General features: G+C 42.2%; 1 protein-coding gene across 2 annotated transcripts in view; it reads right to left on the bottom strand.

Moving 5' to 3' along the window:
- Nucleotides 1-14,604, bottom strand: part of serinc3 (serine incorporator 3) — a 99,269-nt gene that overhangs the window by 28,984 nt on the left and 55,681 nt on the right. Inside the window, exon 2 of one of the 2 annotated variants that reach the window (XM_026307518.1) lies at nt 4,839-4,977. In XM_026307518.1, coding sequence (XP_026163303.1) covers nt 4,839-4,892 — 54 coding nt within the window. In that variant the 5' untranslated portion in view covers nt 4,893-4,977. Of the gene's footprint in view, nt 1-4,815; nt 4,978-14,604 lie in introns of both variants that reach the window. The other variant, XM_026307517.1, reaches the window with a different exon arrangement.

Consider the following 14,604-nt stretch of genomic DNA (forward strand, 5'->3'; position numbering starts at 1 on the left):
ACTCCATAATTAACTTTTGTTCGTGTGGAAGGTTCATCATGGACATGAACAAACTGGAATCTGTCCGATAAATAGGATTGGAACCATTTTAACGCTGTTCCTCTGATACCAGTCACATGCTCCAGTCTCTGTAATAAGATGTTGTGGTCAATGGTGTCGAATGCAGCACTAAGGTCTAGGAGGACAAGTATTGAAAAAAGTCCATTATCTGAGGCTAAGAGAAGATCGTTGGTAACTTTCAACAGTGCTGTTTCTGTACTATGATGTGCTCTAAATCCTGATTGAAAATCTTCAAATAGTTCATTCCTGTGTAAGTGGTCTGATAGCTGCTTAGCAACAGCTTTTTCTAGGATTTTAGAAATAAATGGCAGGTTGGATATTGGTCTATAATTAGCCAAGACTCTTGGATCAAGTCTTGGCTTTTTGAGTAAAGGTTTGATTACTGCAGTCTTAAAGGCCTGTGGTACGTAGCCTGATACTAGAGATAAATTTACCAAGTCCAATAAAGATGAGTTCATTAATGGCAGGGTGTCTTTAAGCAGTCTAGTCAGGATGGGGTCTAAGAGACACGTTGATGATTTCGATGAAGCAACTACTGATGTAAATTCAGAGAGATCTATGAGAGAGAAGCAGTCTAAACATAACTGAGGTCCTACAGATGATTCAAGAGCTACTGTAGTAGAAGATTCATTTATTGCAGGTATAGGAAGCATCTGCTGAATTTTATCTCTAATAGTTGTGATTTCATTTGTAAAGAAACTCATAAATTCATCACTGCTGAGAGCTAAGGGAACACTGGGCTCAACAGAGCTGTGACTTTTTGTCAGCCTGGCTACAGTGCTGAAAAGAAACCTGGGATTGTTCTTATTTTCCTCGATTAGTGATGAATAGTATGCAGTTCTGGCTTTACGGAGAGCTTTTTTATATGTTAGTAGACTGTTTTTCCAGGCTAGAAAAATTTCCTCTAAGTTTGTGGAACGCCACTTCCTTTCCAGCCTTCGTGATGCCTGCTTTAAGGTACGAATATGTAAATTATACCATGGGGCTAGTCTTCTCTGATTCACTAACTTCTTTTTCAGAGGGGCTACAGAATCAAGCATTTCACGCAGTGAGGCTACAGCACTGTCAACAACATGATCAATTTGGTAGGGAGTGGGATTGAAGCAACTGCCCTCCACTATGTTTATACTTGGCATAGATGTAAATAAAGATGGAATCATTTTCTTAAATTTATTAACAGTGTTGTTGGATAAATATCTGCTGTAGTGGATTTTTCTTCCAAACGCTGCATGATCCATCATTTTAAATTCAAAAGTTATTAAAGAATGATCTGACAAAACAGGATTTGGGGGAAAAACTATTAGATGTTCAATTTCGATGCCATAGGTCAGAACAAGATCAAGGGTGTGATTGAAACAGTGGGTGGGTTTATTAACATTTTGAATGAAACCAATTGAATCTAATATAGAATTAAATGCAATGCTGAGGCTGTTATTTTCAACATCTACATGAATGTTAAAATCTCCCACTATAATGACTTTATCTGATCTAAGCACTAAATCAGACAGGAAGTCAGGGAATTCAGTTAAAAACTCTGAGTAAGGGACAGGTGGACGGTACACAATGACAAGTAGAACTGGTTTTTGTGTTTTCCAGTTTGGATGTGAGAGACTAAGAGTGAGGCTCTCAAATGAGTTATAACTGTTCTGAGGATGAAAGTTTAATAATAAGTTCGAGTGGAAGATTGTAGCTACTCCTCCACCTCGACCTGTGCTTCGAGGAACATGATATTTTTTATGACTGAGGGGGGTTGATTCATTCACTGACATATTCATCCTGCTGTAACCAGGTTTCAGTAAGATAAAGTAGGTCAATTTGGTGATCAGTTATCAAATCATTTACTAACAAAGATTTAGATGAAAGGGACCTAATATTTAATAGTCCACATTTGACAGTTCTGTTTTTCTGTTCAATAAGAGGAGTGGTCTTAATTTTTATTAAGTTTTTATGAATAACTCCTCTTCTGTTAACTTCTGATTTATTTGATTTATATGTTCGAGGGGCAGACACAGTCTCTATGTGGTTTGAGGGGGGCGGCGGCTCTAAGGAAACTGCAGAGAGGCGTTTTAGACTGAGTCTCTGCATCCCGGTCCCCACCCTGGATTGTCAGGCTTTAGGTCGGCTAATAAACTCGGCCAAATTTCTAGAGATGAGAGCTGCACCATTCAAAGTGGGATGGATGCCGTCTCTCGCTACCAGACCGGGTTTTCCCCAGAAAGTGGCCCAATTGTCTATGAAGCCCACATCGTTTGCTGGACACCACCTAGACAGCCAGCGACGGAACGACGACATGCGGCTAAACATGTCATCGCTGGTCAGATTGGGGAGGGGTCCAGAGAAAACTACGGAGTCCGACATTAATTTAGCAAAGTTACACACCGACTCAACATTAATTTTAGTGACCTCCGATTGGCGTAATCGGGTGTCATTGCTGCCGACGTGAATAACAATTTTCCCATATTTACGATTAGCCTTAGCCAGCAGCTTCAGATTTGACTCGATGTCGCCCGCTCTGGCCCCAGGAATACATTTGACTATGGTCGCTGGTGTCTCTATTTTCACGTTCCTGACTATGGAATCGCCAATTATCAGAGTTGGTTTCTCAGCAGGTGTGTCGCTGAGCGGGGAAAATCTATTAGAAACGTGAACAGGCAGGTGATGAGCCGTGGGCTTCTGCTTAGGAGTATGTTTCCGTCGGACCGTCGCCCAGGCTAATTCTCCGGGCTGCTCCGGAGCTGCCCTTGGACCGCTACCAGACCCTGAGCTCGGTGGCTCCACACCAGCTAACGGGGCTAGGCTAGCTGGCTTTTGTTCGAAGGTGCGGAGCCGCGCATCCAAATCAGTGATCCTCGCCTCCAAGGCTAACAGAACCTTACACTTATTACAGGTATCATTATCGCTAAAGGAGGCAGAGGAATAACTAAACATGTGGCACACCGAGCAGGAAAGAGAGAGAGAGGGAGAGGCCATGTTAGCTAAGCTAACTAGCTAGCTAAGCTAACCGGTAGGCTAACGAACGCTAAGTCAGGAAATAGCACTAAATACCGGTCAAAATAGAAAGGTACTTGACTAGTACCGGAATGTAGCAGTTAATGAATTGTTTAGAGTTTAGTTAGTTTTTAGGTGTGTTAAACTATAGCTAGTCTGTTGCTAGTCTGTAGACGAACTATGCAACACACACAACACGATATGCTTGCAAGACAAAAGTGATTCGCTTACCCGGAGAGCAACACCAACAGGGGGCGAACAGGAACTAAGACCTTTTCAATGTTAGTTTGCTCATAACATAACATAACACTCACATATTTTTTGTTTAAGTATAATCTAAGTATGTTTGTGTCGGTGTGGCAAACTTTGATTGCACTACTGATTTTCCTCAGGCAGAACAGTGAGGTTACAGGGAGTAGAAGTGAAGAAGGTGGAGTATTTTAAGTACCTAGGGTCAACAGTCCAGAGCAACGAACAGTGTGGAAAAGAAGTGAAGAGATTCGCTGTGGCGACCTCTGAAGGGAGGAGCCGAAAGGAAAAGCAGAAGTAGTATGTAAAAAGGTTCCTCGTTCGAAACCTAGTTGGGGCTTTTCTGTGTGGAGTATGCATGTTCTCCCTGTGGGTTTTCTCTGGGTTCTCTGGTTTCCTCTCACAGTCCAAAAACATGTATGTTAGGGTGATTGCTGATTCTAAATTGCCCATAGGAGTGAGTGTGTGTGGTTGTCTGTCTCTTTGTGTGGCCCTGTGATGGACTGGTGACCTGTCCTGTGTGTACCCCTGCCTTTGAAACAAAGAGAGCTGTGATAGGGTCCAGCAGATTGCCGTGACCCTGAATAAGAATAAGCGAGTATAATGAATTAATAAATACATTTACCCACATTCTTAAAATTCTGTTTTCACTTTGTCATTACATGGTACTGAGTGTAAATTAATGAGAAACAAATTACTTTAAACAATTGTCATATTGGGCTGCAACATAAAAAGTTAAGGGGGTCTGAATACTTTCTGAATGCACTTTAACTGCTCAGTCAGCTCTATCAACTAACACTGATTTATTACAGATATTTGATCACATCTTTGGCATTTCAGTAAGGAAATATCTTGTTACTAACCTGGAAACATGCACACTGCTAATACATTAATTGATTGATTCTTAGGTTACTAGAAACATTTATGTATCCTGTTTGTTTATATTAAAAACATCAGACCATAGATGCATCAACCTCAAAAAATTCTGTCGTGATGGCTATCACTCAAAGCTATATGTACCCATCTCTCTGGGTTATTTATTTGCATTGGCCATCAAGCAGAAACAATGAGCGAGAAAATACAGCAGAATTAAAGCTGTGTACTGTATACAGCAGTGTCTTGCACAGGTCAAATTTTAAAAACTTGCACCCACCAAGAAAACAGTACCCAAGCATTAACATGGGACCAGACCCATACCTGTAATGAAAAAAGACTTTAAGCTACACACTTGTACTTTAAGCTCTTTAGTTAATTTTAACTTCCACAGTCAGCCTTAGATGACATTGTTTCATTCCATTACTTAAATTATACTATAGCAACATGTGGATTTATAGCACTGGCTAATGGACAGTACAGCATTAGTTGATATTAAATACTTTAATGTCTATAATATCAGTGTATATTTTGTCACACAAATGCAATTATCACATACAGGACTAGTTCCCATTCTGTTTGACAGATGTAGTGTTACTATGAATAGAAATGTCTATGTTCTATATATACATGGTCCTGTCATACCCTTCTGAGCTGTTTATCCACACCTGGTGACAGCATGACACAGGCCACGATGGTCCACAGCAGCAAGATGGAGGCATAGATGATCCTGGTCACAGTGGAGTTCCTGCTGCATGGACAGCAGCTGCACATCAAACACGTTGCATTGCTACACAGCCACGGCATCTAGGGAAACAAACAAAACAAAATTAAACATTTCAGCATCTAAAAATAAGAATGACATTTTAAAGATAAGATTAACCTCTATTTGTCCCCACAGTGAGGAAATTCCAAAAGTTACAGCAGCATATAAAAATAAAAGAAAGAAATACCAGCAATACTTTAAAAAGTAACCATAAAAGCATTTACAAGGTAGATACAATAAGAATACAGAAAAAAAATAAATATAAATATAGCCGCAAGCGGCGATGAACGGCCCTCGCCGCTCGCAACCCGCCGTGACCCGCCGCGTGCCCCTGTATCCACCCGTGACCATCCGTTACAGCCCGTGACCAGCCCCTGGTGCTGAAGTCAAACTGTGTAGCCAGTGATTTCAGTGGGATCCACATTTTCAGCCTGAAAACATGACAGCCATTTTGTGTCCCATTAGACATAATTCTCATTGAAAATATATGGTGGGTTTCGGTCATCGCCAAGGCAACACTATTGAAAATAGAGTATGGGTCTGATTGACTTTTCTGATGAGTATATGCTAAAGGATTATTGTGCAAATTTATATTCAAGTGTGACAAAGTAAATGTTTTGGTCTCAATACAAATTGTCCATATGCGAGGGAGAAAGCAGAAGACAACTCCCTGGCCGTGGTACTGGAAAACCATAACAGTTATCAAAATAATTTCGATCTCTTGATGCTCCACATCTCTAAGTGAGGTCATTAAGCCAAAAGCACTAGGATAAGTTCAGTAAAGTAAGTCGTGTGCAAAAACGGTACATTTTGTAAAATTCTCATTGGAAATGAATGGAGGCTTTCGGTCATCGCCACGGCAACACCTTTGAAAATAGGGCATAGGTCTGATTGGCTTTTTTGATCGGTATCCCCTAAAGGAATTTTTTTGCAAAATTATATTCAAGTGTGACAAACTAAATTTTTTGGTCTGCATTCAAATTGGACATAAACGAGCGAAAGAGCGGATGCCAACTCTCTGGCTGCGGTACCGGAAAACCGAAAAAGTTATCAAAATAATTTGGATAACTTTTGATGTTCCACATCTCTAGGTGATGTTGACAAAGAATGAGCTCATTTGGCCAAAAGCCCTAGGACAAGTTCGTTAAAGTACGACGTGTGCAAAAATGGTACGTTTTGGAAAATCCCCATTGGAAATGAATGGAGGCTTTCGGTCGTCGCCGTGGCAACACCGTTGAAAATAGGGCATGGGTCTGGTTGGCTTTTCTGATCGGGATGGCCTAATGGAATTTTGTGCCAAATTTGGTACATTTTGGAAAAACTAAATTTTTGACGCTCCATACAAATATTTGATTCAATCTGTAGGGGGCGCTATTGCACCAATCGCGATTTTGTTCAATCACATGGGTTCAGGCCCATGGGGACTACAATTCATCAATTGATCCCATTCAAATCCGACGATGCGTGTGGAAGTTATAACAATTTGAAAGTTTGTGGGCGGAGCAAAAATCGTAGGTCACATGGTCGGCGGCGTCAAGGGAAAACCGTGAAAGTTAGCAAAATAATTTGGATAACTTTTGACCCCCCTCATCTTTTGATGATTTTGACCAAACCACAGCTCAATCGGTGAAAAGCCCTAGGACGAGTTCGAAAGAATGCGAGGTGAGCAAAAAACGGCGAACTCAATGACCTTTAGGTAAACTCCAGGCTGGTGGACTTCCTGTTGGTCGTGCGGCATCGACGTCATAAGGTTTTTTGCTTGCCCCGATGCGACGAAAATGCGTACCGAATTTGGTGGCTGTGTGATGAAAAAAGTGTTGGTCGGGCCCCCATTGGCGTAATGTATTTCGAATTTTGTAGGGGGCGCTGTAGAGCCATTGTTTTGAGGTTGTTTAAAAAGTATTAAAAAAAAAAACTAGCACGCTTTTCTGAATTTTGGGCAAATTTTCGTGAGTTTTCGAATATGCTGAGTGGGTCAGATTTGCGGTTTTCTGGTTAGAAGAATAATAATAATAATATAGCCGCAAGCGGCGATGAACGGCCCTCGCCGTTCGCGACCCGCCGTGACCCGCCGAGGTTCCCCTGTATCCACCCGTAACCGTCCATTACAGCCCAGACGGTGACCATCCCCTGGTGCCGAAGTCAAACTGTGTAGCCAGTGATTTCAGTGGGATCCATTTTTACCCCCTGAAAACTTGACAGCCATTTTGTGTCCCATTAGAAAGAATTGTCATTGAAAATATATGGTGGATTTCTGTCATCGCCAAGGCAACACTATTGAAAATAGGGTATGGGTCTGATTGGCTTTTCTTATCAGTATATGTTAAAGGATTTTTGTGCAATAGTATAGTCAAGTGTGACAAATTAAAAATTTTTTTCTCAATACAAATTGTCCATATGCGAGGAAGAAAGCAGAGCCAACTACCTGGCTGCGGTACTGGAAAACCATAACAGTTATCAAAATAATTTGGTTCTCTTGATGCTCCACACCTCTAAGTGAGGTCATTAAGCCAAAAGCAATAGGATGAGTTTGGTAAAGTAAGTCGTGTGAAAAAACGGTACATTTTGTAAAATTCCCATTGGAAATGAATGGAGGCTTTCGGTCATCGCCACGGCAACACCTTTGAAAATAGACCATAGGTCTGATTGGCTTTTTTGATCGGTATCCCCTAAAGGAATTTTTGTGTCAAACTATATTCAAATGTGACAAAGTAAATTTTTGGTCTGCATTCAAATTGGACATAAACGAGCGAAAGAGCGGACGCCAACTCTCTGGCTGCGGTACCGGAAAACCGGAAAAGTTAGCAAAATAATTTGGATAACTTTTGATGTGCCACATCTCTAGGTGATGTTGACAAAGAATGAGCTCATTTGGCCAAAAGCCCTAGGACAAGTTCGTTAAAGTACGACGTGTGCAAAAACGGTACGTTTCGGAAAATCCCCATTGGAAATGAATGGAGGCTTTCGGTCGTCGCCGTGGCAACACCGTTGAAAATAGGGCATGGGTCTGGTTGGCTTTTCTGATCGGGATGGCCTAATGGAATTTTGTGCCAAATTTGGTACATTTTGGAAAAACTAAATTTTTGACGCTCCATACAAATATTTGATTCAATCTGTAGGGGGCGCTATTGCACCAATCGTGATTTTGTTCAATCACATGGGTTCAGGCCCATGGGGACTACAATTCATCAATTGATCCCATTCAAATCCGACGATGCGTGTGGAAGTTATAACAATTTGAAAGTTTGAGGGCGGGGCAAAAATCGTAGGTCACATGGTCGGCGGCGTCAAGGGAAAACCGTGAAAGTTAGCAAAATAATTTGGATAACTTTTGACCCCCCTCATCTTTGGATGATTTTGACCAAACCACAGCTCAATCGGTGAAAAGCCCTAGGACGAGTTCGAAAGAATGCGAGGTGAGCAAAAAACGGCGAACTCAATGACCTTTAGGTAAACTCCAGGCTGGTGGACTTCCTGTTGGTCGTGCGGCATCGACGTCATAAGGTTTTTTGCTTGCCCCGATGTGAAGAATATGCGTACCGAATTAGGTGGCTCTGCGACGAAAAAAGTGTCGGTCGGGCCCCCATTGGCGTAATGTATTTTCACTTTTGTAGGGGGCGCTGTAGAGCCATTGTTTTGAGGTTGTTTATAAAAGTATTAAAAAACAAAATTTTTTCACGATCCTGAATTTTGGGCAAATTTTCGTGAGTTTTTGAATATGTTGAGGGGGTCAAATTAGAGTTTTTTACGCAGAATAAAAAAAAAAAGAATAATAATAATCCTAACAATAACAATATAGCTGTTTTTCCAGCCCCCCCAATATATATATTTTCGGAAAGGTCTTGCGCATCCCTACGTCATGGTGGGGTCCGGGTCACTGTTTAGTGGTCCGTTAGTGACTCTGACCCGGATAGTGGGTTTCTGCATATTGAGCAGTTATAATAGTCCCTTGCCTTCACCTTCGGTGGGGGCTCGGGCCTAAATATAGCCGCAAGCGGCGATGAACGGCCCCCGCCCTTCGCGACCCGCCGTGACCCGCCCAGGGTCCCCTGTATCCACCCGTGACCGTCCATTACAGCCCAGACGGTGACCATCCCCTGGTGCCGAAGTCAAACTGTGTAGCCAGTGATTTCAGTGGGATCCATTTTTACCCCCTGAAAACTTGACAGCCATTTTGTGTCCCATTAGAAAGAATTGTCATTGAAAATATATGGTGGATTTCTGTCATCGCCAAGGCAACACTATTGAAAATAGGGTATGGGTCTGATTGGCTTTTCTTATCAGTATATGTTAAAGGATTTTTGTGCAATAGTATAGTCAAGTGTGACAAATTAAAAATTTTTTTCTCAATACAAATTGTCCATATGCGAGGAAGAAAGCAGAGCCAACTACCTGGCTGCGGTACTGGAAAACCATAACAGTTATCAAAATAATTTGGTTCTCTTGATGCTCCACACCTCTAAGTGAGGTCATTAAGCCAAAAGCACTAGGATGAGTTTGGTAAAGTAAGTCGTGTGAAAAAACGGTACATTTCGGAAAATTCCCATTGGAAATGAATGGAGGCTTTCGGTCATCGCCACGGCAACACCTTTGAAAATAGACCATAGGTCTGATTGGCTTTTTTGATCGGTATCCCCTAAAGGAATTTTTGTGTCAAACTATATTCAAGTGTGACAAAGTAAATTTTTGGTCTGCATTCAAATTGGACATAAACGAGCGAAAGAGCGGACGCCAACTCTCTGGCTGCGGTACCGGAAAACCGTAAAAGTTAGCAAAATAATTTGGATAACTTTTGATGTGCCACATCTCTAGGTGATGTTGACAAAGAATGAGCTCATTTGGCCAAAAGCCCTAGGACAAGTTCGTTAAAGTACGACGTGTGCAAAAACGGTACGTTTCGGAAAATCCCCATTGGAAATGAATGGCGGCTTTCGGTCGTCGCCGTGGCAACACCGTTGAAAATAGGGCATGGGTCTGGTTGGCTTTTCTGATCGGGATGGCCTAATGGAATTTTGTGCCAAATTTGGTACATTTTGGAAAAACTAAATTTTTGATGCTCCATACAAATATTTGATTCAATCTGTAGGGGGCGCTATTGCACCAATCCTGATTTTGTTCAATCACATGGGTTCAGGCCCATGGGGACTACAATTCATCAATTGATCCCATTCAAATCCGACGATGCGTGTGGAAGTTATAACAATTTGAAAGTTTGAGGGCGGGGCAAAAATCGTAGGTCACATGGTCGGCGGCGTCAAGGGAAAACCGTGAAAGTTAGCAAAATAATTTGGATAACTTTTGACCCCCCTCATCTTTTGATGATTTTGACCAAACCACAGCTCAATCGGTGAAAAGCCCTAGGACGAGTTCGAAAGAATGCGAGGTGAGCAAAAAACGGCGAACTCAATGACCTTTAGGTAAACTCCAGGCTGGTGGACTTCCTGTTGGTCGTGCGGCATCGACGTCATAAGGTTTTTTGCTTGCCCCGATGCGACGAAAATGCGTACCGAATTTGGTGGCTGTGTGATGAAAAAAGTGTTGGTCGGGCCCCATTGGCGTAATGTATTTCGAATTTTGTAGGGGGCGCTGTAGAGCCATTGTTTTGAGGTTGTTTAAAAAAGTATTAAAAAAAAAACTAGCACGCTTTCTGAATTTTGGGCAAATTTTCGTGAGTTTTCGAATATGCTGAGTGGGTCAGATTTGCGGTTTCTGGTTAGAAGAAGAATAATAATAATAAATATAGCCGCAAGCGGCGATGAACGGCCCTCGCCTCGAGCGACCCGCCGTGACCCGCCGAGGTTCCCCTGTATCCACCTGTGACCGTCCATTACAGCCCAGACGGTGACCATCCCCTGGTCGCGAAGTCAAACTGTGTAGCCAGTGATTTCAGTGGGATCCATTTTTACCCCCTGAAAACATGACAGCCATTTTGTGTCCCATTAGACAGAATTGTCATTGAAAATATATGGTGGATTTCCGTCATTGCCAAGGCAACACTATTGAAAATAGGGTATGGGTCTGATTGGCTTTTCTTATCAGTATATGCTAAAGGATTTTTGTGCAATAGTATATTCAAGTGTGACAAATTGAAAATTTTTTTCTCAATACAAATTGTCCATATGCGAGGAAGAAAGCAGAGCCAACTCCCTGGCTGCGGTACTAGAAAACCATAACAGTTATCAAAGTAATTTGGATCTCTTGATGCTCCACATCTCTAAGTGAGGTCATTAAGCCAAAAGCACTAGGATGAGTTTAGTAAAGTAAGTCGTGTGAAAAAATGGTACAGTTTGTAAAATTCTCATTGGAAATGAATGGAGGCTTTCGGTCATCGCCACGGCAACACCTTTGAAAATAGGGCATAGGTCTGATTGGCTTTTTTGATCGGTATCCCCTAAAGGAATTTTTTGTCAAATTATATTCAAGTGTGACAAACTAAATTTTTTGGTCTGCATTCAAATTGGACATAAACGAGCGAAAGAGCGGACGCCAACTCTCTGGCTGCGGTACCGGAAAACCGTAAAAGTTAGCAAAATAATTTGGATAACTTTTGATGTGCCACATCTCTAGGTGATGTTGACAAAGAATGAGCTCATTTGGCCAAAAGCCCTAGGACAAGTTCGTTAAAGTACGACGTGTGCAAAAACGGTACGTTTCGGAAAATCCCCATTGGAAATGAATGGCGGCTTTCGGTCGTCGCCGTGGCAACACCGTTGAAAATAGGGCATGGGTCTGGTTGGCTTTTCTGATCGGGATGGCCTAATGGAATTTTGTGCCAAATTTGGTACATTTTGGAAAAACTAAATTTTTGATGCTCCATACAAATATTTGATTCAATCTGTAGGGGGCGCTATTGCACCAATCCTGATTTTGTTCAATCACATGGGTTCAGGCCCATGGGGACTACAATTCATCAATTGATCCCATTCAAATCCGACGATGCGTGTGGAAGTTATAACAATTTGAAAGTTTGTGGGCGGAGCAAAAATCGTAGGTCACATGGTCGGCGGCGTCAAGGGAAAACCGTGAAAGTTAGCAAAATAATTTGGATAACTTTTGACCCCCCTCATCTTTTGATGATTTTGACCAAACCACAGCTCAATCGGTGAAAAGCCCTAGGACGAGTTCGAAAGAATGCGAGGTGAGCAAAAAACGGCGAACTCAATGACCTTTAGGTAAACTCCAGGCTGGTGGACTTCCTGTTGGTCGTGCGGCATCGACGTCATAAGGTTTTTTGCTTGCCCCGATGCGACGAAAATGCGTACCGAATTTGGTGGCTCTGTGATGAAAAAAGTGTTGGTCGGGCCCCCATTGGCGTAATGTATTTTGAATTTTGTAGGGGGCGCTGTAGAGCCATTGTTTTGAGGTTGTTTAAAAAAGTATTAAAAAAATAAATTTGCACACTTTTCTGAATTTTGGGCAAATTTTCGTGAGTTTTCGAATATGCTGAGGGGGTCAGATTTGAGGTTTTCTGGTTAGAAGAAGAATAATAATAATAAATATAGCCGCAAGCGGCGATGAACGGCCCTCGCCGTCGCGACCCGCCGTGACCCGCCGAGGTTCCCCTGTATCCACACGTGACCGTCCATTACAGCCCAGACGGTGACCATCCCCTGGTGCCGAAGTCAAACTGTGTAGCCAGTGATTTCAGTGGGATCCATTTTTACCCCCTGAAAACATGACAGCCATTTTGTGTCCCATTAGAAAGAATTGTCATTGAAAATATATGGTGGATTTCTGTCATCGCCAAGGCAACACTATTGAAAATAGGGTATGGGTCTGATTGGCTTTTCTTATCAGTATATGTTAAAGGATTTTTGTGCAATAGTATAGTCAAGTGTGACAAATTAAAAATTTTTTTCTCAATACAAATTGTCCATATGCGAGGAAGAAAGCAGAGCCAACTACCTGGCTGCGGTACTGGAAAACCATAACAGTTATCAAAATAATTTGGTTCTCTTGATGCTCCACACCTCTAAGTGAGGTCATTAAGCCAAAAGCAATAGGATGAGTTTGGTAAAGTAAGTCGTGTGAAAAAACGGTACATTTTGTAAAATTCCCATTGGAAATGAATGGAGGCTTTCGGTCATCGCCACGGCAACACCTTTGAAAATAGACCATAGGTCTGATTGGCTTTTTTGATCGGTATCCCCTAAAGGAATTTTTGTGTCAAACTATATTCAAATGTGACAAAGTAAATTTTTGGTCTGCATTCAAATTGGACATAAACGAGCGAAAGAGCGGACGCCAACTCTCTGGCTGCGGTACCGGAAAACCGTAAAAGTTAGCAAAATAATTTGGATAACTTTTGATGTGCCACATCTCTAGGTGATGTTGACAAAGAATGAGCTCATTTGGCCAAAAGCCCTAGGACAAGTTCGTTAAAGTACGACGTGTGCAAAAACGGTACGTTTCGGAAAATCCCCATTGGAAATGAATGGCGGCTTTCGGTCGTCGCCGTGGCAACACCGTTGAAAATAGGGCATGGGTCTGGTTGGCTTTTCTGATCGGGATGGCCTAATGGAATTTTGTGCCAAATTTGGTACGTTTTGGAAAAACTAAATTTTTGACGCTCCATACAAATATTTGATTCAATCTGTAGGGGGCGCTATTGCACCAATCGTGATTTTGTTCAATCACATGGGTTCAGGCCCATGGGGACTACAATTCATCAATTGATCCCATTCAAATCCGACGATGCGTGTGGAAGTTATAACAATTTGAAAGTTTGAGGGCGGGGCAAAAATCGTAGGTCACATGGTCGGCGGCGTCATGCGAAAACCGTGAAAGTTAGCAAAATAATTTGGATAACTTTTGACCCCCCTCATCTTTGGATGATTTTGACCAAACCACAGCTCAATCGGTGAAAAGCCCTAGGACGAGTTCGTTAAAGTACGAAGTGTGCAAAAATGGCGAGATCGCAATTTTCAAATTTCAATCCAATATGGCGGACTTCCTGTTTACCGTGCAGCATCGCCGTCATATGGTTTTTTGCTTGCCCCGACACGAAGAACATGTGTACCGGATTTGGTGGCTGTGCGATGAAAAAAGTGTGGGTCGGGCCCCCATTGGCGTAATGTATTTTCACTTTTGTAGGGGGCGCTGTAGAGCCATTGTTTTGAGGTTGTTTATAAAAGTATTAAAAAACAAAATTTTTTCACGATCCTGAATTTTGGGCAAATTTTCGTGAGTTTTCGAATATGTTGAGGGGGTCAAATTAGAGGTTTTTACGCAGAATAAAAAGAAGAATAATAATAATCCTAACAATAACAATATAGCCGTTTTTCCAGCCCCCCCAATATATATATTTTCGGAAAGGTCTTGCGCATCCCTACGTCATGGTGGGGTCCGGGTCACTGTTTAGTGGTCCGTTAGTGACTCTGACCCGGATAGTGGGTTTCTGCATATTGAGCAGTTATAATAGTCCCTTGCCTTCACCTCGGTGGGGGCTCGGCCTAATAAATAATCCTACAAAAACAATATAGCGTTTTTTTCAGCACCCCCAATATATATATTTTCGGAAAGGTCTCGCGCATCCCCACGTCATGGTGGGGTCCGGGTCACTGTTAGTGGTCCGTTAGTGACTGACCCGGTTAGTGGGTTCCTGCATATTGAGCGGTTATAATAGTCCCTTGCCTTCACCTTCGGTGGGGGCTCGGGCCTAATAATAC

The sequence above is a fragment of the Mastacembelus armatus genome, chromosome 5 (genome assembly GCF_900324485.2).
Source record: "Mastacembelus armatus chromosome 5, fMasArm1.2, whole genome shotgun sequence".
Lineage (NCBI taxonomy): Eukaryota > Metazoa > Chordata > Actinopteri > Synbranchiformes > Mastacembelidae > Mastacembelus > Mastacembelus armatus.